Source organism: Hyperolius riggenbachi, chromosome 3 (genome assembly GCF_040937935.1).
Source record: "Hyperolius riggenbachi isolate aHypRig1 chromosome 3, aHypRig1.pri, whole genome shotgun sequence".
Taxonomy (NCBI): domain Eukaryota; kingdom Metazoa; phylum Chordata; class Amphibia; order Anura; family Hyperoliidae; genus Hyperolius; species Hyperolius riggenbachi.
Window position 1 is genome coordinate 320,528,288 of NC_090648.1, and position 22,478 is coordinate 320,550,765.

Genomic DNA, 22,478 nt, shown 5'->3' on the forward strand with positions numbered 1-22,478 from the left:
TATTAATGCCTGCAGTGTGACACATAGGCCCATATGCAATTATTTTTCTCTCCTAGGGCTAGGTGATAATTTTTCATCTTCTCTTTAAAATAACTTTTCAGCATTTCACACTTTAAAAAAGTACCAAAACCAGTAGAAAATGTACTATCAAAATTATTTTGTGTATTTTCTTACTTGATATAGATAGATAAACATACATGCGTGTAGGTAGGGGAAGGGTAAAAGGAAAATAGGGAAACTCATTTATAAACTGTTTCGACAGCCCTGAAGAAACAAGACCATGCAGTAATGTAGTAATAGCAGCAGCAGCTAAAGCAATAGGACAGTCTCGGCCTGTGTTGGGCCTACATTGCCCGTCATCCTCTCCGGCGCCGTAATGACGTATTCGGAAGCGGACGCTGCGCTCTCACTTGTGCGTGACAGGAGGATCCGGCGGCACGCAGAGAGAGTCGAGGCTGTACTCGCTATAAGACAGGATGGCCGGGCTTCCCCGCAGGATTGTCAAGGTAAAAATCGAATGAGTAGAAATTCCGCACGGCCTTCTGGTGTCTTCGTAATGTCGGGGACTGGAGATATGGCGGGACTGGCCCGCCCTCCGCTTCCCTCCAATATGGCAGCCGCCGGGTGCGAGGCGGCCCTGTCCGTGTGGCTGTGCGAGCGCGGGCCGTCTCGTGGCCCGGCGGAGTTCCTCTCCTTGCCGCGGCTGTCAGTTTAGAGAGCCACATGGGGCAGCGCTATTCCTGGCTTGCTAGTTCATTGAATGTGTGTGAGGGCCACACCCACAGCCGCCGACCACTGCCAGCCGTCCCGCAGCGCTGCCGCATCCCTGGGCTGCAGAGTGCTGGCCTCCTTGCATGAAGGCGAGGTGGCCTGGCACGTCCTAGCAGACAAAGCCCCGACTGTGATTATATGGTGCCAGCAGCAAGAGGGAAATGCAAGGAGGCTTACAACGTGACTTATGTACGGTTACAGTGCAATCATACAGAGCTTATACATTAAGTACGATGCTTTTTCAATAAATCCTTTTCTCTTGGTGTCTGCCACTTCAATTGATTCTTATGGTACCTGCTAATGGGGCAGTCTAGATTGAACAATCTCACCAAATCTATTTGAGTATAAACTGAGTGAATATACTTTTGAATGGATGCTCAGATAGTCCCTCATTTCATAGAAGTGGTAAGATTGTACGTTGAAGATTCTGCAATCATTAGTGGGCACCATTTGGTTGTGTTTACTCAAGAGCTGATGTTCACCTAGGGTGCCCGAACATCACTCAGTTTTTGGCATTGATATAATAGTAATAAATTTGTATAGCGCTTTTCTCCTATCTGACTCAAAGCGCTCGAGAGGCTACCCTGCAGTGTTAGAGAGTCTTGCCTTGAACTCCTTACTGGATAGGTACTGACCCTAGCCAGGATTCAAACTCTGGTCTCCCATGTCAAAGGCGGTGCACTATCCAGCCATAATGCTAGAAACTGGCAGATATCAATGCTGCAACATGGCCACCCATTGTTTTAATTTCCAGTTGAAAGGATCAGTGCTGCAAAATCTGGCGCTTGTTCACTTTAGGGTACCCAGCAGGAAACCTCATAAGGAAAATTAGCTAACGTGATTGGATTGCATCCTCTGGAACTGCCAAGTTTCCAATAGGTTGTAGTAACCTATACCCTCACTATTCGGCCAATCACAATGCTTCCTGCTGTACAGGGTACTGTGATTAGAGAACTGTTCCCTATGAGGTTTCCTACTGGGTCTCCTAAAGTGAAATAACGTGTAAAATCTTGGTTGCATGGGCTCGATCAGGTATATGGCGGTAGTGCTGTTCGATTTCCTGATGACCGACAGAGCCCGGCCGGTGTCCCCCAAATATATGTGCAACTTGGGTTACACAAACTGATTTGTCATTTTTTTTGGGGAGCCTTTTCTATGTGTACAGGCGTACCCCAATGTCCTAATAGAACTTGTTGGTAATCGCACATGCCAGATATGCTATTATTTACTTATGAAGGTGACAGCAGTTTTCTCGCACATGTCCTCTCTGGTCTCCTCTCCCTAGAGTAGAACATGTTAATCAGCTAGGAGCTGACACTTTTTCAGTGACACAGGTATGAAGTTTGTTTGGGCTTGGAGAGACAGCTTATGAGCTGGAGAGAAATGTCCAAAAGCAAAAAGTCAAAATAAAAATACACACACCAGGCCCAGTTCAAACTGCATGGATGAAAAACTGGTCCATGGAATGGATCAGTTTTTAATCCGGGACTTTCCATTCCGTTATCGGTTAATGCGACATGTCCGCTTCTCCGGATTTATCACAGCCTCTCCAAACTTGCGGTCCATTCGGTGGAACAATCCATCAATGGATGCATCCACTCTAATGGAGCTATATGAATGAATCCTATTGATTAACATAGGATCCGTTCACCTCTGTTAGGATCCGGTCTATTAAGTTCCACTAAACGGACCGCTTATAATGCCAGTGTGAACTGGACCTCATATTTAACCTCTCACATAGTGTACTCATCAATCTCTTTCTGCTCTCCTGCGTCCTGTTTGTCCACTTTGATCGATGGAATTTTCCATTTTAAAAATAGCAGTGACCTGTAACAGCTTCCGGGTCAGCACTCTGTTAACTTGTAATACCGTCTACTTGAGACATTGGGAAACATGGACACTATTGCAGCCTAATAGATCAGCAGAGCTGCCAGGAAACTAGTGGTGTTTTAAAGGGAACCTGTAGTGAGAGTCATATGGAGGCTGCCATATTTTTCATTTAAATAATATTAGTTGCCTGGCAGTCCTCCTGATCCTGTGTCTCTAATACTTTTAGCCAGAGCCCCTGAACAAGTATGCAGCAGATCAGGTAAGCGGACTCAGCTTTTACTGAATTAGCCATATGCTTGTTCCAGGGTTTTGACTCAGACACTACTTCTTTCTTAAGATCAACAGGGCTGCCAGGCAACTGGCATTGTTTACTAGCAGGGCTGTGGAGGTGGAGTCAGAGCAATTTTTGGGTACCTCAGTCGGAGTCGGGGAAAAAGTACACGGACTCCTAATGAATTTAAACTGTAATTAAAATAGAAAATATGATAAAATGTTCTATTTCTCAGATAATAGTCATCATAAATAATTTATACATACAGTAATAGCTGTGCTTAGTCCACAACAATGAAATAAACCAATAAAAAAAAGTTACTTGTGCTGCTTCAATAAAACAGGCCCCGTATTTATAAAGTCAGATTTGACACACACACACACACTCACACACTCACACACTCACACACTCACTCACTCACTCACTCACTCACTCACTCACTCACTCACTCACTCACTCACTCACTCACTCACTCACTCACTCACTCACTCTGATGTGCAGCTGTGTGACTAATTGAGATGGTCAATGAGGTGGAAATAATTCTGCGTTGTTGCTGGTTTATGCAAATTTATGCATTCCCTTTTCTCATGAAATTTGGTTTGGTGACTATGGCCTCAATTCACGGACCATTATCAAACGTTTATCAAACACTTTATCAAACGTTTGATAATTTACCTCATGGGTAAAATCTCATTTTGAATTCACTAAGGTGTTATATATTTGTTGAACGTTTTATCGGTAAAACATTCGATAAATATATAACACCTTAGTGAATTTAAAATGAGATTTTACCCATGAGGTAAATTATCAAACGTTTGATAAAGTGTTTGATAAACGTTTGATAATGCTCCGTGAATTGAGGCCTATGAATTAAAGGGTACCTGAGACGGATGAAAAGAAAAGTTTTATACATACCTGGGGCTTCCTCCAGCCCCTTCAGGCTAATCAGTCCCTCGCTGTCCTCCTCCGCCACCTGGATCTTCTGCTATGAGTCCCGGTAATCCAGCCAGTCAGCGCAGTCCGGCCGCATGCCACTCCCACAGCCAGGAGCATTCTGCACCTATGCAATAGTGCTTCGCAGGTGTAGTACGCTCCCACTGCTGGAGTGTGTGCATGTGCACTACGCCCGACTGGCTCAAGTACCTGGACCCATAGCAGAAGAGTGGATTAGGACAGCGCGGGACTGATTAGCCTGAAGGGGGCTGGAAGAAGCCCCATGTATGCATAAAACTTTAATTTCATGTGTCTCAGGTTTACTTTGTTACACAGTAGTTCTATACTCTACATATGCACTCCCCACAGAGCTGCAGGGAATCCACTGAGAATGTTGTGCACATTGAACACAGAGGTGTTGTCTGTCACCCATAAACCTGGTTCAGATTGTACATGAAGAATGTGAAATAGAGGAAGAATAGCCTCATTCTCCTGCAGAGTACCTGCACATCACTCTTATGCTGGGCATACACGGTGCATTTGTGCGCCGGAATCGAGCCGCTGGCTCGATGGGCGCGTGGATCGATTCCCGATCGTCCCCGCGGGCACTTCCTTATCACCACTTCGTTTCTTCCATTGTCCGCCAGCGGGGATCGAGCGCGGTATCGATCCGGCGCGGGGATCGGACACGTCGGATATTATCAATCGAGCCATCAACGGCTCGATTGATAATGAAAAACGAGCCGTGTATGCCCAGCATTACATGCACCCACAGTTACATTGCCTAGGGCCTGATCCATGTTCAGATTGTGCATGAAAAATGTGTAATAGAGTAGGAATCCCCTCATTCCCCTGCAGAGTACCTGCACATTGCTCTTACATGCACCCACAGTTACATTGCCTAGGGCCTGATAGATGTTCTTTGTTCCCATCTGTACCTTCTACAAGTACTCTTACCCAGGACTAGTTTTAGTCTATGACTAAAAGTATTAGAAGCAGAAGATCAGCCGGCTAGCCAAATAACTGGTATTATTTAAAAGGGAATAAATATGGCAGCCTCCATATCCCTCTCACTTCAGTTGTCCTTTAAAATTCCTAAGCGTTGGCAGTTAAGAGATGCATTTCATGTTACATACTTTCAATCAACAAAATTGTAATATGCAAATTAGAGGAGTCGAGGAGTCGGAGTTGGTGGAATCCTAACCTGAGGAGTCGGAGTTGGTGGATTTTTGTACTGACTCCACAGCCCTGTTTGCTAGGAAATAAATATGGCAGCCTCCATATCCCTCTCACCTCAAGTTCCCTTTAAAGCGGACCTGAACTCAGAACTTCCTCTCTGCTCTAAAATATATGCAACAGCATAATAACCTTTAAAGAAAAACATTTATTTGTTACAGCTGATACATAATCCTAAAATAAATCTCCAGGGTTTCTGCTTCCTGCTTTTATGGAAGCAGACATATTGCTAACATCCTGTGCTTTCAGATGAGCTTATCTGCCATGGCAGTCAGCTGTCACAGGGGAGGCATCAAATTACTACTTGTGATAAGTCACAGATGAGGGGGAATTGGCTTAAACTCTCTAAATACATACAGGGTGCATTTCTCTGTTTCCTTTCTGTCCTGAGCAAGAGTTCAGGTCCACTTTAAAAGGAAATAAATATGGCAGCTTCCATATCCTTCTCAGATCAGAAGTGTTAACAATTTGTGAAGTTTTTCTCCTTATTACTGTGTGCATCCTTTGAAGGAGAAGTCTCCTCAAGATTTTACCTCACTTCCCTTATTCAGTGGCACAGGAAGTAAATGTAAATCTGCCCAATTATAACTACGGACTTGTGTACCGAAGCAATGTTACTGTGGAAGAGCTGCACTAGAGCTGTGCTCGCTTTGTGGTTTTCTGAACACTGCATGTTGTATTCTTCTTTGTTTGCAACACCATAAATGCATTACTATTGCATTATGCACGCAATCCATTTGCAAACTGATGTGCAGCAAGGGGGCGGGAGAGCACTGAAGAGGGGCATGCGGTCACTTACGATTTGGAGGTAACTGATGAGTGGCGGGAGAGAACACCTCTTGTAATAATTCAGGTGAAAGGGCCCTAAGATTTTGAATCCTCCCAGTGGCATAAAAATTGTACTCCACTTTTGTATACAGTTGTGTTCAAAATTATTAAAATTGAAATTGAGTGTTTTGGCCAGTTTGACATTGATTTTGATTATTTCAGTCATCTTGTTTACAATTAAATCAAAGAGGCACTTGTAAGTCAGACAAATATAACATAACATTTATAATGAAATAACCACAAATGTCTTTTCTGTGATCACATCATTATCAGTTTTATTCAACCCCCAAGTGACATTCATTCTTCGTACTTAGTACAATATCCTTTTCTAGTTATAACAACTTTTAAACGTGAAGCATAGCTTGACACAAGTGTCTTGCAGTGATCTACGTGTATCTTAGCCCATTCTTCATGGGCAAAAGCCTCCAGTTCAGTCACATTCTTATGCTTCATACACACTTGAGATAAAAGTCTTTGGAAAAGGCAAGATCACAGACCAATTTTACCCCCTTCCATGTAGTGCGAGAGCCATACCTTCACAGTCTATTCTATGGAGCTGCACTCCCCATCAAATAAAATATTTGCAAGATGCTGCACACAAAGATGCCCATACACACTCAAAAGATCATTATCTGCAAAAGATCTGTTCCGGCAAAAGACCCATTCCTGCAAAATGCATTCATAGTCTATGATATCTGCAGATCCTCATATACACTTGGTTTAACAGACAATCATCTGCAGATCAGATCCACCAGGATGGATTTTCAGATCTGCAGATGATTGCCAGATATGCAGATGAAGTCTGTTAAACAAGGTGTGTATGATGATCTGCAGATCTCATAGACTATGAATGCATTTTGCAGGAATGGATCTTTTGCAGGAACAGATCTTATGCAGATAATGATCTTTTGAATGTGTACGGACATCTTTGTGTGCAGCATCTTGCAAAGATTTTATCTAATGGGGAGTGCAGCTCCATAGAATAGACTGTGTAGAGTATGGCTCTCATACTACATGGAATGGGGTAAAATTGGTCTGTGATCTTGCCTTTTCCAAAGACTTTTATCTCAAGCGTGTATGAAGCATTATGCTACGTACACACATGCGACAACGATCGTTCGTTGAGAACGACGAACGAGCTTTTAATTGATGAAAGAACGACCTGAGTAAAGTTAGTTTTTAAATGTGTGTAACGATCTGATCGTTAGAACGAACGTTACATCACGTAAAGCAACTATTGCGCCTGCGCATAAAAATGAGAAGTTTTAGGGAGAAATAGTGAAATGCGCATGTCAAGCCTAGTACGAACGACCGTTTGCAACGATGTACTACTTTTGCAAACGATCGTCGTTGGTTAAAATCCGCCGAGACAGAACTTTCTTTTGTAGCGATTTGGCTCGTTCGTCGTTTGCCTTAATAGTCGGTGGTTCGTTTTTTGTAACGATCGTCGTTAGTAAAGATCGGGGAACGATCGTTACAAACGACTATAGTCGCATGTGTGTACGCACCTTTAGGCTTGCGCGCTGCAACTGCTTTATTCAAGTCTCACCATAGGTTCTCAATCGGATTTAAGTCTGGTGACTGTGATGGCCACTCCAAAATGTTCCAGCCTTTAATCTGCAACCATGCTCTAGTGGACTTGGAGCTATGCTTGGGATCATTGTCCAGTTGAAAGATCCAACGTCTCCCAAGCCTCAGGTTTGTGACGGACTGCATCACATTTTCATCCAATATCTCCTGGTACTGAAGAGAATTCATGGTACCTTGCACATGCTGAAGCTTCCCTGTACCTGCAGAAGCAAAACTGCCCCAAAGCATAATTGACCCCACCACCATGCTTCACAGTAAGCAAGGTGTTCTGTAAGTGGCTGGATAGTGCAATGGTTAAGTGCTTTGCCTCTGACACAGGAGACCAGGGTTTGAATCTCGGCTCTGCCTTTTCAGTAAGCCAGCACCTATTCAGTAGGAGACCTTGGGCATGACTCCCTTAGGCCTCATTTCCACTTAATGCGCTTCTGTCCGCTTTTTAATCGGCACATCAATGTTACAGATTGATACATATTGCTGAAAAGCGGACAGAAGTGGACTGAAGCACATAGATGGAAAAGAGGCCTAACACTGCTACTGCCTATAGAGCGCGTCCTAGTGGCTGCAGCTCTGGCGCTTTGAGTCCGCCAGGAGAAAAGCGCTATATAAATGTTCTGTGTGTGTTTGTTCTTTTATTCATATGCCTTGTTCTTCCTCCTCCAAACAGCGTTGATCCATGGGCACAAACAATTCTAATTTTGTTTCATCAGTCCACAGAACACTATCCCAAAACTTTTGTGGTTTGTCCATATGACTTGTGGCATACTGCAGTTGACTCTTATTCTTTGGAGACAGCAAGGGGGTGCGCCTGGGAGTTCTGGCATGGAGACCTTCATTACACTGCGCCTACACACTGCGCCTTATTGTCTGAGCTGAAACTTCAATACCCGCATCTGGCAAATCTTTTTTTAGTTCCTCAGCTTTCACACGGGGACTTATCTCCACTTTGCGCTTCAGGTAATGCACAGCAGATGTTTTCAATACCTGATCGAAAACACTTGAATGAACCTCTGTTCTTAAGAGTGGTAGTCTTTAAGGCTACTTACACACCAGGACGTTGCGTTTAGGGTACGTTATAGCGCACATAACGTGCCCCTAACGCAACGCCTGGTGGTGTTGGAGCAGGACGCTACCAAGAGCCGCGTTACAAGCAGCTCTTGGTGCGCCTGCTCTGTCGGAGGCGCTGCGGAGACCACGTGAGCAGAGCTCTCCGCATCACGTGGTCCCGCCGCTCCAAAGAGTAAACACTGCAAGTGCAGTGAATGCCAAGTAGCCATGTGCCTGGCTACGTAGCGGCCTCTCCCCGCCTCCTCTCCGCCCCTAAAATAAAAAAAAACACCCGTACTGAGCATGGGGAAACAGTCTAACGCGGCTTGGCCGCGTTTAAAGTACTGCTTGCAGTACGTTTTCTTGATGTGAAGCGTTACTGTGTAACGCAACGTGGGCACTGTGAACAGCCCATTGATTTTTCATTGCTGTGCAGTGGGGGTGCGTTACAGGCTGCTCTAACGTGCGCCTGTAACGTCCCACCGTGAAAGCAGCCTAAGGAGTTGAATAATTGTGTCAATGAAGAAATCACAAAAAAAACAAAACATTTAATACTGTATTAGAAAAACAATTGTCATTTTAGTTGCATTTGGTTCTTTAAAAAGTCCTTGTAAGATTTCATTCTGAACACAATTACAAATGTACACTAAATTCCCTAAAACCCTTTACAGCATTGGGGGTTGAAGAATTTTGAACACAACTGTAAAATCCATGTAATATGTTCCATCGCTATTTTGTAACTTAATGCTATTAAATATTATAAGTTCATTCTGCAACTGCAGTATATTTGAAGAGTACCTACAGTGAACTATACATTATGGTTAAGGTAATCCTCATAGTAGCCCATAGTACACTAACACAGGATCGGTGATTAAACAGGTAAAAACTCACCTGTTCACCATGAAATGGAAATTAAAGCGGACCTGAACTCAGAACTTAGCTTACAGCAAAGGAGGAGCATGAGGAGACAAGCTAATGACAGCCGGGTGCTCACCAGAATTAGCCAGGTGTAGCACCCGGCTAGAAGTGCCTGGGAAGAACACTGTAGTACACTATCCAGCCAAAATAGCATAATAACCTTTAGGGCTCTTTCACACTAAGATGTTGCGTTTGATGCGACGCTAAGGTCGCACAACGTGCCCCTAACGCAGCAAATGTAGGTTATAAAATTGGACGTTATTTTGTACTAAGTTATGTGTCTCTTGGTGCACCGTTTTAGTCGCATACTGATGGAACGAAAACGGCGCATGCGTTACACTAAAAAAAAAAAAATTACTGAGCATGTGCAACACACATAACGCAGCAAATGTATTGCTAAATGCACAGCACGCAGCACTTTCTAAATATTGCTACACGTTACACACAACGCAACGTGTGCACTGTGAATGTCGAACAGACTTTGCATTGCTGTGCATTAGTCTGCGTTGGAACATTTTCTAACGTGCGACTTTAACGTCCCTGATGAGTCTGACTAGACGAAACGCGTAGGGCGGAGCTACGGCCGGCGTGTCTGACGTCACTGCATTAGGAACTACTGAGCAACAGTCGAGCGTGGAGGGCGTGTGGTGAGGACCAGGCGGACGGATAGCAGGAGGGACACGGGACGCCGTTCACCCTATGCCTGGAGGCCAGGACAGACCCCGCTGCCACCATTCATGATGCGCCTAATGTCAAGTGGATATAAGTGAGTGTGGATTCATTGCGCGGGCAAAGTTTTAAATTGAAGCAGTGTACACTGTTTTATCTTTTACAAGTTTTTTTTATTCTGGAATGGATTAATGTGGTATTAAACTGAGATTGAAGATTCAAAGTGCCTGGGGCCTGATTGTGCAACAAACGCTAGATCCACCTGGTATTCTGAGGTGGCTGCAATCTGGTGAGCGCAATCTAAACTGGGAGTGGATTCAATGAGTGCAGCACGAGCACATTGTTCACACGGGTGATTGTGTACCTTGTTACACTGTATGCTTTACGGAGTTACGCTATGTGCAATATTGTTTATTGATTTTTAGGAAAGTGGAGAGCGCAGTTCAACAGTTTGCTATATGTTTACATCTGGAATTTTGAAACAGCGATCCCACAACCTATCTTTGAGCGAGACTGTCTGCAGTAAGGTCTGATTGAGACTATATGGGATTTTAGTGACTTCTTAGTGACATTTGCTTTGCTCTAAGCTAAGGAATTTGGTGGACTTTTTGCAACAATATTCAATATGATAATTGTGGACTACGCATTTAAAAACCATCGAGGTAAGATTTGATATTCTAGGCAGCGCAGCCCTATGCATTCTGTCATTTTATTAAGAAACACTGGGAAATTCTGAAAGGAGATAAGATACTCATGGAAATACTCCCAGAACATCCTTCCTTTATCTATAGGAAGCCAAACAACATTGGGTTACAGATGGCAACAGCGGCCAATGGAAGCAGAGTGCCCAAAAAAAGAACAGCGGGTGGGGGCTGTTAGATGTGGGAGGTGCCACAACTGTAAGAGAACCAGAGGATTTAGTAATATTACGGAGGTGAGGAGAGAAAGGGAAGTGTACAGGATTAATTACCTGATTACCTGTGACACCAAGGGTGTCATTTATTGTCTCATATGCCCATAGGGCAAGAAATATGTGGGACGTACTAAAAGGGAACTGAATAGAAGGGGTGGGTGAACATCTGAACAATATCCTCAAAGGGTGGGAAGAACACCCCCTCTTCAAGTATTTCAAACGGAATCATGGATGCAAAATAGAGAATGTAATATATTTTGGTCTTGAAATTATTCAGAGAGATCCAAGAGGGGGTGACTACATAGCAAAGATGTCCAGAAAGGAAAGCCAATGGATTTTTAATCTGGACACTATGGTGCCAAAGGGCCGAAATTAAGAATGGGAGTTTTTTGGCTTTTTGAGGTAGTATGGATGGGAGCCATCTGAATAAAGAGCCACCTTTTCCCCTGGTGTTGGAAAGATATTATGAATGGAGAATGAATTTATGAGAATAAACTCTGGGAGTGAGATGGAGAAGTAGGTCCTATGATATGTAAGAATAGATGGCATGCATATTGCACTGAAAAGGCGAAAATAATATTTAGACTTTTATTAAATAAGTTATGGTTTGACTTTTTTTCCTGGTGACAACTGACTGATGAACAAAAACTTGATATGATGGAGACAAGGAAGTCTTGTTAACAGTGTACACTCATTTTTACATGGGAGGAATACAAATGTGAGTCTCCCTTTTAAGAGGAGTATACTCCGCAGCTCCATCAAATATTTAAGGCAGGAAGAGGAAGCGATCTGGTGATTTGATCCTGATGAAGATAGCCGTATAGCTATAGAAACATGTTGATCTAGGGGCGCCCCAGCATCTGGTTTAGTTGATTCCACCAACTGAAACCCTTTGCGCAACCCACAGCTCACCTGTACAGGCCTGGAGACTGGTGGCTGTGTGTGGAACGCAGGGACGCCTGTGTGGAAGTGACGTCCCTCCCAGAAAGCAACCTGCCCGGAAGTCGTGTCTCCTCGGCAAACCAAGCCGATACAGCAATGTGGGGACCAAGCTGACAGCTACCCTACGGAGAGCGGCACATCTGTACAGATGGAGCAGAAAGTGAAGTGCAAGGCCTCCGGCCGGGGCCCGAAGCGGAGCATCTTTATTAGAGCTGCCAGAGTTGTGAGTGATCTTAACCGTTAATAGAAATCTGGATACATGGAAGTTGTTTTTGTTTTTTTTAACTGCGCGCAGTACATTTAATCTATTTATACAAACAATTTCTGCATGGGACTATCTGGTGCAATGTACAGTTCTATAGCATAGATATAGACCCCACAGGAATCTTTTTAGACAGCAGATAGGTGTATCGAGGGGTATCTGGTGGCTCCAGTGTGAGTGAGAGGCATGGGGATTGTAACGGTTCTATTGGAGCATACCAAATACGTATTCAGGATTTACTAATTATGATTAAGAAGCCTGAGTCTTGCTCCTATGGGAATTTAAGTGTTTGTTTTATGATTTTTATTTTTTTATTTATTTTAACTATTCTTTCAACCAAGTTTCATTTTATCTTGTTCCTTTAATATTCATTTATTTATACTAAAGGAAGGAAAAAACGATTCTGTACATTGATAAGGGAACATTTTATTACGAGTGGATATATATTCACAATCTACTCTGGAAACTAATTTTGTGCATTAAAATTTATGACCATATAAATAAAACAGTACTCTACATCCAGCGCTATCCTCTATAGAATTTTTTTTTGTTTTTGTACTTTGGAAGGGGATAAGGGGAGACACCGGACCTTGAGGAAAAAGCAGCAGGAGAAAGTAATAGTACATATCCTTAAACAGTTGCAGGCGCCCTTCAATCACTATCTTTTTTGCATAGCAGTCCTGCTCACTCTTGGCCACCAAATGGGCAGTACATGCATACATTTTTGCCGGCAGATTCAATCACTCAATTTATAATGCAAGGAACCGCATTGATAGTAATTTTGATTGGATAGGATGGAAAATTCAAGACGATCAGACGCAGTTGTAAATTAACAGCTCATAGCATTATACGTTATCAGACAGTGCAATCAATCATGCTCCCTGTTGCATCGTTTTTTAGCTGATTCGATCAGAGTGGTCAAATCGGCCGTCGATTGATGGCTGAAATCAACCATTGTATGGGCCCCTAAATGCCTTATGTTCAGAACTGCCATTCCTTATCTCTCCATGGGGAAAGGCTAGGTTCACACTTGGTCTGTTAACATATCCATGGCTCCTTTTTTCAGGATGGATCAAAACTGGAGCCACCCATAAAAAAAAACAGATCCGTCTGTGTTCAGGGGGACCAGTTTTCAAAACCTGAATGGATGGTCCGGATTTGCAACATTTACGTACCCTGATCGCTCCCGCATACACGGAGGGGTAGTGAAAATGAATAGGAAAACTGATCCCCCTCTACACAGGCAGTTTTGGACACAGAAAAAATTTCTGTGTCACAGCCTGTGGGTGAGAGGGGGCCACCATGCTAGAGGGGGGAAGCAGCCAGGATGGGGGTGGTAGTGGGGAGGGGGAGTCCTTCCCCCCCCCCCCCCCCTCACCTTGGTCCCCCTGTCCCTGCTCTCTCTCAAGCTAGTTTCAATAATTTAAATTTAAAATGAATCTAATGTAGCAAGCGGTGAACGGGGAACTTCCTTGCGTCACTTCCTGTAATGCCGCCCAATGAACAACGGAGGCCGGGGACGTTTCCCCTGTGGCTACACCTTAGCCTCATTTTTTTTAGGGAAAAAAACCAAAACTGATCCGTATAAAAAGGATCCGATCCTGAACGGACAAGTGTGGACCTAGCCTTACTCTAGAAATGACAGACCTGTCTAGCACTATCTACATAAAAAAATTCTGTGTCATAAGGTTCCTGTTCTCTGGGGACAGAGCCATGCCCAGTGCTTCATATGTATTGTGGTTTATTTTTAAATTAGAGAACTTACCATAACTTTCAAATTATTCATCAGGTTAGGAGGGGGTGTGTGCAAATTTGTAAGATAGAATAATAATTTAAAGGGAACCTTAACTGAGAGGGATATGGATGTTTCCTTTTAAACAATACCAGTTGCTTGTCAGTCCTGCTGATCTCTTTGGCTGCAGTAGTGACTGAATCACACACCTGAAACAAGCATGCAGCTAATCCAGTCTGACTTCCATCAGAGCACCTGATCTGCATGCTTGTTGAGGGGCTGTGGCTAAAAGTATTAGAGACACAGGATCAGCAGGAGAGTCGGGCAACTGGTATTATTTTAAAAGGAAAAATCCCTGTCCTCCTCAGTTTAGGTTCCCTAGAAAAGTAGCAACTTTGGGATTGGAGCAGGGAAATTTGAGTCACTTAATATTGGGGTTGGCTGTGATCTTACAAAGGAAGGCTTCCAAAGTTGGGGCAAAGATGAGTGGGGACGAAGGACATCCCTGGTGTCACTTGCGCCACTAGTATGAAAATGTATTATTTATACTCGCTGAGGGCAAGATAAGTAGTAGCTAATGCTTTTAAGATCTTATGCGGGGGTGCTCTCTAGAAACAACCCCCCCCCCCTTTTCTGTTCAAGTGGACCTGAACTCAGAACTTACTTTCTGCTCTAAAACAAAAGCAATAGCATAATAACCTTTAAACAAAAACATTTCTCTATTACAGCTGATACAAATCTTACAATAAAATTGCAATGTGTCTACTTCCACTCCTGCCAGTTACCTCTCTACCGTGACAGTCAGCTGGCACAGCTGTGGGATGAAATTACAACTTGTGCTTAGTCATAGATGAGAGGGAATTAGACAGGCTAAACTCTCTAAACACATACAGGGTGCATGTCTCTGTTTTCCTTCTGTCCTGGGCAAGAGTTCAGGTTCAGGTCCACTGTCAGTATCTGGTAATGTCGTGCATGCTGGGATCCTGGGATGGATCCTATGTTTAACATAGCATCAGAGACGTCTCCGTTACAGTCCGTTCCATGAACTGGACCAGTTTCTTGCCTAGTGTGAACCAGACTGCGATTCAGGCATTACAGCCAAAGCAATCAGCAAGACTAGTAGGCAATTGGCAATTCTTGGTGGCATACAGCCCTAAGTCTGCAGTGCATCTTGGAGTACTGGGCACTTACTTCCAGAGCGTGTATGAGAGGAATCGGCACGGGAGACTTGGGCGCAGGATACAGCCGCCATATGGCTGATGCTGCTGCTGCACAGGTCCCGGCCGTGTTAAAGGGAACCTAAATTGAGAGGGATATGGATTTTTCCTTTTAAACAATACCAGTTGCCTGACACTCCTGCTGATCAATTTGCAGCAGTAGTATCTGGATCACACACCTGAAACAAGCATGCAGCTAATCCAGTTTGACTTCAGTCAGAGCACCTGATCCGCATGCTTGTTCAGGGGCTCTGGCTAAAAGTATTAGAGACACAGGATCAGCAGGAGAGTCAGTCAACTGGTATTATTTTAAAAGTAAAAATCCATATCCTTCTCAGTTTAGGTTCCCTTTAAATACTATTCCCCCTCAAGGCCACCATGGAAGGTGGGAAATGAAATAATTTGGCTTCCAGCAATTGCTGGAAGCCGAATTATTGTGTTTTAAAAGTAACTTCAGCTCCGTCTTTTGACAGCCCCGAAGTTACTCCCTGTGCGCCCAAGTCTCCTGCGCTGGATTCACTGTGTTCATCTAGAGCTTCGCTTCTGCTTGCTGTTTTATATTTGGCAGCAAAAATTGTATTTCAGTTTAAAATAGCTTTTGTAATTCTTGAATTTAGGTGAAGTACGCACCCCTGCACAGCGCTGCACTACAAGTATAGCGAATAATAAAAAGTTAACCAGCTGAGCGGTCTGGACGAGCTCAGCTCGTCCAACACCGCCAGCGGCTGCCGCTCAGGCCCTGCTGGGCCGATTTTGATGAAATAAAAAGCAGCACACGCAGCCGGCACTTTGCCAGCCGCGTGTGCTGCCTGATCGCCGCCGCTCTGCGGCGATTCGCCGCGAGCAGCGGCGAAAGAGGGCCCCCCTAGCCGCCTGAGCCCTGCGCAGCCGGAACAAAAAGTTCCGGCCAGCGCTAAGGGCTGGATCGGAGGCGGCTGACGTCACGACGTCGGCTGACGTCGATGACGTCACTCCGCTCGTCGCTATGGCGACGATATAAGCAAAACAAGGAAGGCCGCTCATTGCGGCCTTCCTTGTTTATTCTGGGCGCCGGAGGCGATCGGAAGATCGCCTCCGGAGCGCCCTCTAGTGGGCTTTCATGCAGCCAACTTTCAGTTGGCTGCATGAAATAGTTTTTTTTTTATTTAAAAAAAACCCTCCCGCAGCCACCCTGGCGATTTAATCAGAACGCCAGGGTGGTTAAACACTGGATTTCCATATTAGAAGATACATGAATTACTGTGTTTACAAGTAAAATTTATTCTAAATAACAGCTGTTTTTATAACTATTCCATGGTAATCTCCTTGTGGATAAATCACTTGATAGGCATTCGGCTCTGCCGCCTCCTTTAACTTTTTAATGAATACAATATGGGGAAAAGAGGCGCCCTGATGTGTGTGTGTGTGTGTGTATAAAAACATTTAAAAACAGCATAAAATGGAAAAGATTGGGGTGACTTAACTCAGTGACGAAAACTTTTGTGTAAACAAAAAGTTTTCATTTTGCACAGGCTTGGTGGGGTTAAGACAGACCACAAGTGGTCCCCACCACAGTGGAAACCAGGGCTGTGGAGTCGGTCCAAAAATCTACCGACTTCGAATCCGACTCCTCAGTTTAGGATTCCTCCGACTCAGACTCCTCAACTCCGACGCCTCTAATTTGCATATTACAATTTTGTTGATTAAAAGTATGTAACGGGAAAATTCGTCTCTAACTGCCAACGCTTAGGAATTTTACATGACAACAAAAGTGAGAATGCTATGTAGACTACCATATTTATTCCCCTTAGACTAAAACTAGTCCTTGGTAAGAGTACTTGTAAAAGGTACAAACCGGAACAAAGAACATGTATCAGGCCCTAGGCAATGTAAGTGTGGGTGCATGTAAGAATGATGTGCAGGTACTCTGCAGGGGAATGAGGAGATTCTTCCTCTATTACACATTCTTCATGCGCAATCTGAACAAGGTTTATGGGTGACAGACAACACCTCTGTGTTCAATGTGCACAACATTCTCAGTGGATTCCCTGCAGCTCTGTGGGGAGTGCATGTGTAGAGTATAGTACTGTGTAACAAAGTAAACCTAAGACAGATGAAATTAAAGTTTTATACATACCTGGGGCTTCCTCCAGCCGCCTTCAGGATAATTAGTCCCTCGTTTTCCTCCTCCACCACCTGGATCTTCTGCTATGAGTCCAGGTACTTGAGCCAGTCGGGCGTAGTGCGCATGCACACACTCCGCCGCCAGGAACATACTACACCTGTGCTGCAATATTGCGCAGGTGCAGAATGTTCCTGGCTGTGGGAGCGGCATGTGGCTGGACTGCGCTGACTGGCTGAATTACCAGGACTCATAGCAGAAGATCCAGGTGGTGGAGGACAGCGAGGGACTGATTGGCCTGAAGGGGGCTGGAGGAAGCCCCAGGTATGTATAAAACTTTACTTTTCATCCGTCTCAGGTACCCTTTAATTTGTAATCACCAAACCAAATTTTAACAACATATCAAAATATTTGATTTCATGAGCAAAGTACATTTGCATAAACCAGCATCAATGCAGAATTATTTTCATCTCATTGACCATCTCTATTAGTGACACAGCTACACATCAGGCTTTACATGTATACAAAAGAAAGGCGGACTCCGGCACACTCCTTGAAGTTCCTCTTTATTTAATCACGACGTTCCAAGTATACATATGCCCCCTGTCTACAGCTGTTTCGCGTGTGAACACGCCTGCGCAGGTGCAGAACGCTTCTGGCCGGACTGCGCTGACTGACTGAATTACCAGGACTCAAAGCAGAAGATCCAGGTGGTGGAGGTGGACAGCGAGTGACTGATTAGCCTGAAGGGGGCTGGAAGAAGCCCCAGGTATGTATAAAACTTTTCTTTTCATCCTTCTCAGGTACCATTTAATTTGTAGTCACCAAACCAAATTTAATTTTAACATATCAAATTATTTAATTTCATGAGCAAAGAGAGTGCAGTGCGTACATTTGCATAAATCCGAATCAACGCAGAATTATTTCCATCTTATTTCCATTTCATTGACCATCTCTATTAGTGACACGGCTACACATCAGGCTTTATTCTTACAGCATAGATGTTATTTAGTATATATAAGAGATTGCTGTGTACACATCATATATACAGTCATAATCAGATATGTATATCTGACCTTAAAAATACGGGGAGTGCTTTATTGAAGCAGCACTAGTAACTAATTTTGATTGGTTTATTTCATTTTTGTGGACTAAGCACAGCTATTACTGTGTATGTACTGTATATATACATTATTTTTAATAACTATTATTTGAGAAATAGAACATTTTATCATATTTTCTATTTTAATCACAGTTACAAATTCATTAGGAGGCGGGAGTCAGTGCATTTTTTCTCCGACTCCACAGCCCTGGTGGAAACCTGTCACTTTTATCTAGGAGAGCAACCGCATCCAGGTCCATCCGGACCACCCAGAGTGGATATCCGGTTCATTGTCTCCACCTGATTACTGTGGGTGGTTGCCCGGTTGCAACCCGCCTTTGTGAGTAGAGCATCCATTTCCTTTTTCATTACGAATACTGTACCCAAACATATTGCACTACCGGGCTCCCGGTTTATTTCCTGCAATTTTTCTTTAGGGTGTCAAGACACCCCACTACTCTACCTTTTTAAAGAATAGTTCCATGAAACCGTAAATAAGCATATCGCATTCACTATATCACATATTGCAATTCATTTTCAGATACCTATTCATTATCTTATATTTTGCTTTCAAAGATTACTGGTACTTTAAAGTGGTCTAAAAGTCATCATTTCTAATTTGCTCTAAAAGATTCCTCACAGCTTACTATCCTAGAATTTGTTTTAGCAGAACATCACTGAAATGGTTAAACAAAGCACTTTGTCCTGCTATTGAGCTTCAAATCCGCATCCAAACTGGAGATAACAACATCTTTGTTTACATTCCAATGTTATTACAATGTGTGTAAACACAGTGTAATGGGTGAAAAGTAGCTCTCTGTGACACACGCTCGCTCGCTCGCTCGCTCACTCACTCATTAGAAGTTGTTAATATATAATAAAAAGCAGTTTGAATAAAATGCAGTGATCGCTTTTTGGGCACAATAAACTACACGTTACTCTTGCCTTATTATCTCCAGCATGATCTTAGTGAATTGAGGCCTATGGCCTCAATTCACTAAGATCACGCTGGAGATAAGGCAAGAGAAAACTTACCTCCACACAGTGAGAGAGTTATTTTATCTCTTCATTCCTTAAGTTACCTCCTCTGTAGTTAAATTACCTCCTCTGTAGTTATTTTCACACGCAGTTAATTAACAGCCTGTCTTTAACTCTGGAGTTATTTTAAGGATTGGAGAGTTAACTTAAAGACAGAAGAGTTAACTTTAGGTTTGCCTGAGGTAAAATGTTTCCTGAATACTACATGCCTCGTCACCATTGTAACAACTCTAGAAACGTTATTAAAGACAGGAGATAAGCTTAGTGAATTGAGGCCAATATTACTTATGCACAAAAGCAAATATAACTGTATGAGTAATAAAAAGTAGGAAAACACATTTTTATTGAATGTTATGTCGGAGTTTCAGACCACTTTAAGTAAACCTGAGATATTGGGGGGGAGCTTTACAGGTCACTTGGTTTCCCCCTTATCTGCTCTATTTTGCTGCTGTGCCCCTCCGAAAGCTTGCTGACTGGACTAGTCGCAGGCTAATGTGCGCACCACACACCTTCTCAAGGCTGGGTAGCTTTCTTTGCATGTGCAGTTCATAAAGGCTTAAACTGCGAATGTGCAGAATGCTACAAGCCATAGGAACATGATCGAGGAGGTGCAGGACGCTCATGCACAGTCCACAATCTTTTGGAGCTGCAAAGCAGCACAGTGGAGCACTTGTTTTCAATCCCTATTTTTCCCGTTGTGGAAGCAACAGGCTGATTCCAGGATGGATTACCGGAAAAAGATGTAATTACCTGCGCTTTCTTGCCCCCCTGAAGTCCTCCCACCAAAGCCCCGAATCGGCCGACTTCTGGCTCATAGCCCCACCCCCGAAGAAAACTCTATTGTTATCTCTATCTCTATAATAGTTTTAACACCACCAGATAATCCTCTATAACTTGCTGCACAGTTTATCCTTTAGTGGGAGCTGATGCCAATTACCTCTGCTTTGTGTCCCTGTTACCTCCATGGGTCTTTGTGTCTTTGTGAAGTTGCAGGACAGCAAGAAACACTACCATTATTATTATTATTATTATTATTATTATTTAGTATTCATATAGCGCCGACATATTACACAGCGCTGTACAGTGTGTGTATATATATATATATATATATATATATATATATATATATATATATATATATCTATCTTGTCACTAACTGTCCCCTCAAAGGAGCTCACAATCTAATCCCTACCATTGCCATATGTCTATATTATGTAGTGTCAGTACTGTGGTCTAGGGCCTATTTTTTTTTTTTTTTTTTTTTAGGGGGAGCCAATTAACTTATCCGTATGTTTTTGGAATGTGGGAGGAAACTGGAGTGCCCGGAGAAAACCCACACAGACACTGAGAGAACATGCAAACTCTTTGCAGATAGTGCCCTGGCTGGGATTCTAACCAGGGGCCAAGCGCTGCAAGGCGAGAGAGCTAACCACTATGCCACCGTGCTGCCCTTTCTCGTCCCAGTGTGACAAACAGTGTTTTCTTTGTGGCTGTCTCAGTCAGTATTTCTCAATGCCTATCTTGATAAGACATATAGAGATTCTCACAGATGGAGTCAGTGAAGAGCAATAACAATTTTAAAAAAGCTTTTCAAACCCTTTACCATCCTATCCATAACTAAGCTATATATTTTTTTCTAAGAATAGTGTCACACATGGCAATGATATTATGAATCAGGAAGCTCCCTTATATGTTTTAGGCCACCACATTTGGTAACCCCAGTCTAATAGGGGCTTATTTTGTTATCTCGTGCTTGGAGGTCACCTATGAAATCCAGGAAAGAAGCCAGTTTTTTCATCTGCAGCAAAGTATCTGTCACCATTAACAGTACTTGGAATATCTGACATGCTGTGTTTGATAATTACAAGTGGTTTACCAGTGATGTGCGTCACTGAGGATGCTTCATCTTGAATGGAGAATGTTATCTGGCTGAGCTTACACTTTTCAGAATACCATACCTGCAATTCCAACCAATATGCCTTAGGCTGTTCACAATGGGATGTTGCGTTGTAATGCGTCATTAAAGTCACAACGCAGCCTTGCAACGCAACACAAAAAAAGTTAACTCACATTAATGCTGCGTTACCGTTGCATACAGTAGGTACAGTAAAGCATACAGGCAATGAAAAGTGTGCTTTCCTGTACCTGGTAACGTGTGCCGTTTAGAGGTAACGCACTGTAAGCAGTGAGTTAACATAACGCTAAGCGTTACAATCAGGGCTTTGGAGTCGGGGCAATTTTGGGCACCTGGAGTCGGAGTTGGAGTCGGAGTCGTGGTTTCAGAAACTGAGGAGTCGGAGTCGGATGATTTTTGTACAAAATCCACAGCCCTGTTAAGTATTAGACTAAGGAGTCGGAGTCTGAGCAATTTTGGGTAGTCGGAGTCGTGGTTTCAGAAACTGAGGAGTCTGAGTTGGAGTCGGAAGATTTTTGTACAGACTCCACAGCCCTGGTTACAATGCAACGCTAACGTCACATAGGCTTAGCATTGCAGTGCAGTAAGCTGCGTTATAAGAGTTTATAACGCAGCTCCGCAACATACCCCTGTGAATGCGACCTGTAACGTTATTGCTGGATGCTAATTTTTAAGTTTTCCCAGTTGAATTGACTTGTAAAAAGATATTGTTTTCCACCTGTTTTGTATGTATTGGTTATTTGATGGGGTTGTGTTTTGATTAAAGCTCCACTCCAGGGATACATTTTTTCCTAGAATTGTGTATTGCAACACAGGAGAATTGGCTTTCGGTCTGTGCAGTAAGGGCCCTTTTCCACCTAGAGCGCTTTGCTTAAAATCGCAAAAAGCTAACTATTTTTAAATCGCTAGGGCTGCTACTTTGACATAGGAATCGTGAAAAGTCTTTTCCACCGGCTGCTTCGGATGAGAACTGTCTAGCATGTGTACAAGGCTTCAGTCATTTTGCTGGCATGTTGTCTGTTCAGTGGTAGGCTTGCTGCTATAATCTCTATTTTAGCCTATTTTTCCACTTTTGTTCATGAAGTCAGAGTGGAGGAGTTGGAGCAATTTTGGGTATTCTTGAGTTGGAGTCGGAGGTTTCACAAACTGAGGAGTCGAAGCCGGGA

At 43.4% G+C, this 22,478-nt stretch overlaps 1 protein-coding gene across 1 annotated transcript in view; it reads left to right on the forward strand.

Annotated features, from left to right (window-relative positions):
- Positions 1–397: 397 nt before the first annotated feature.
- The window catches only part of UBE2N (ubiquitin conjugating enzyme E2 N), a 53,552-nt gene continuing 31,471 nt past the window's right edge, over positions 398–22,478 (forward strand). The window contains exon 1 of the mRNA XM_068276804.1: positions 398–506. Coding sequence (XP_068132905.1) covers positions 477–506 — 30 coding nt within the window. The 5' untranslated portion in view covers positions 398–476. The remainder of the gene's footprint in view (positions 507–22,478) is intronic.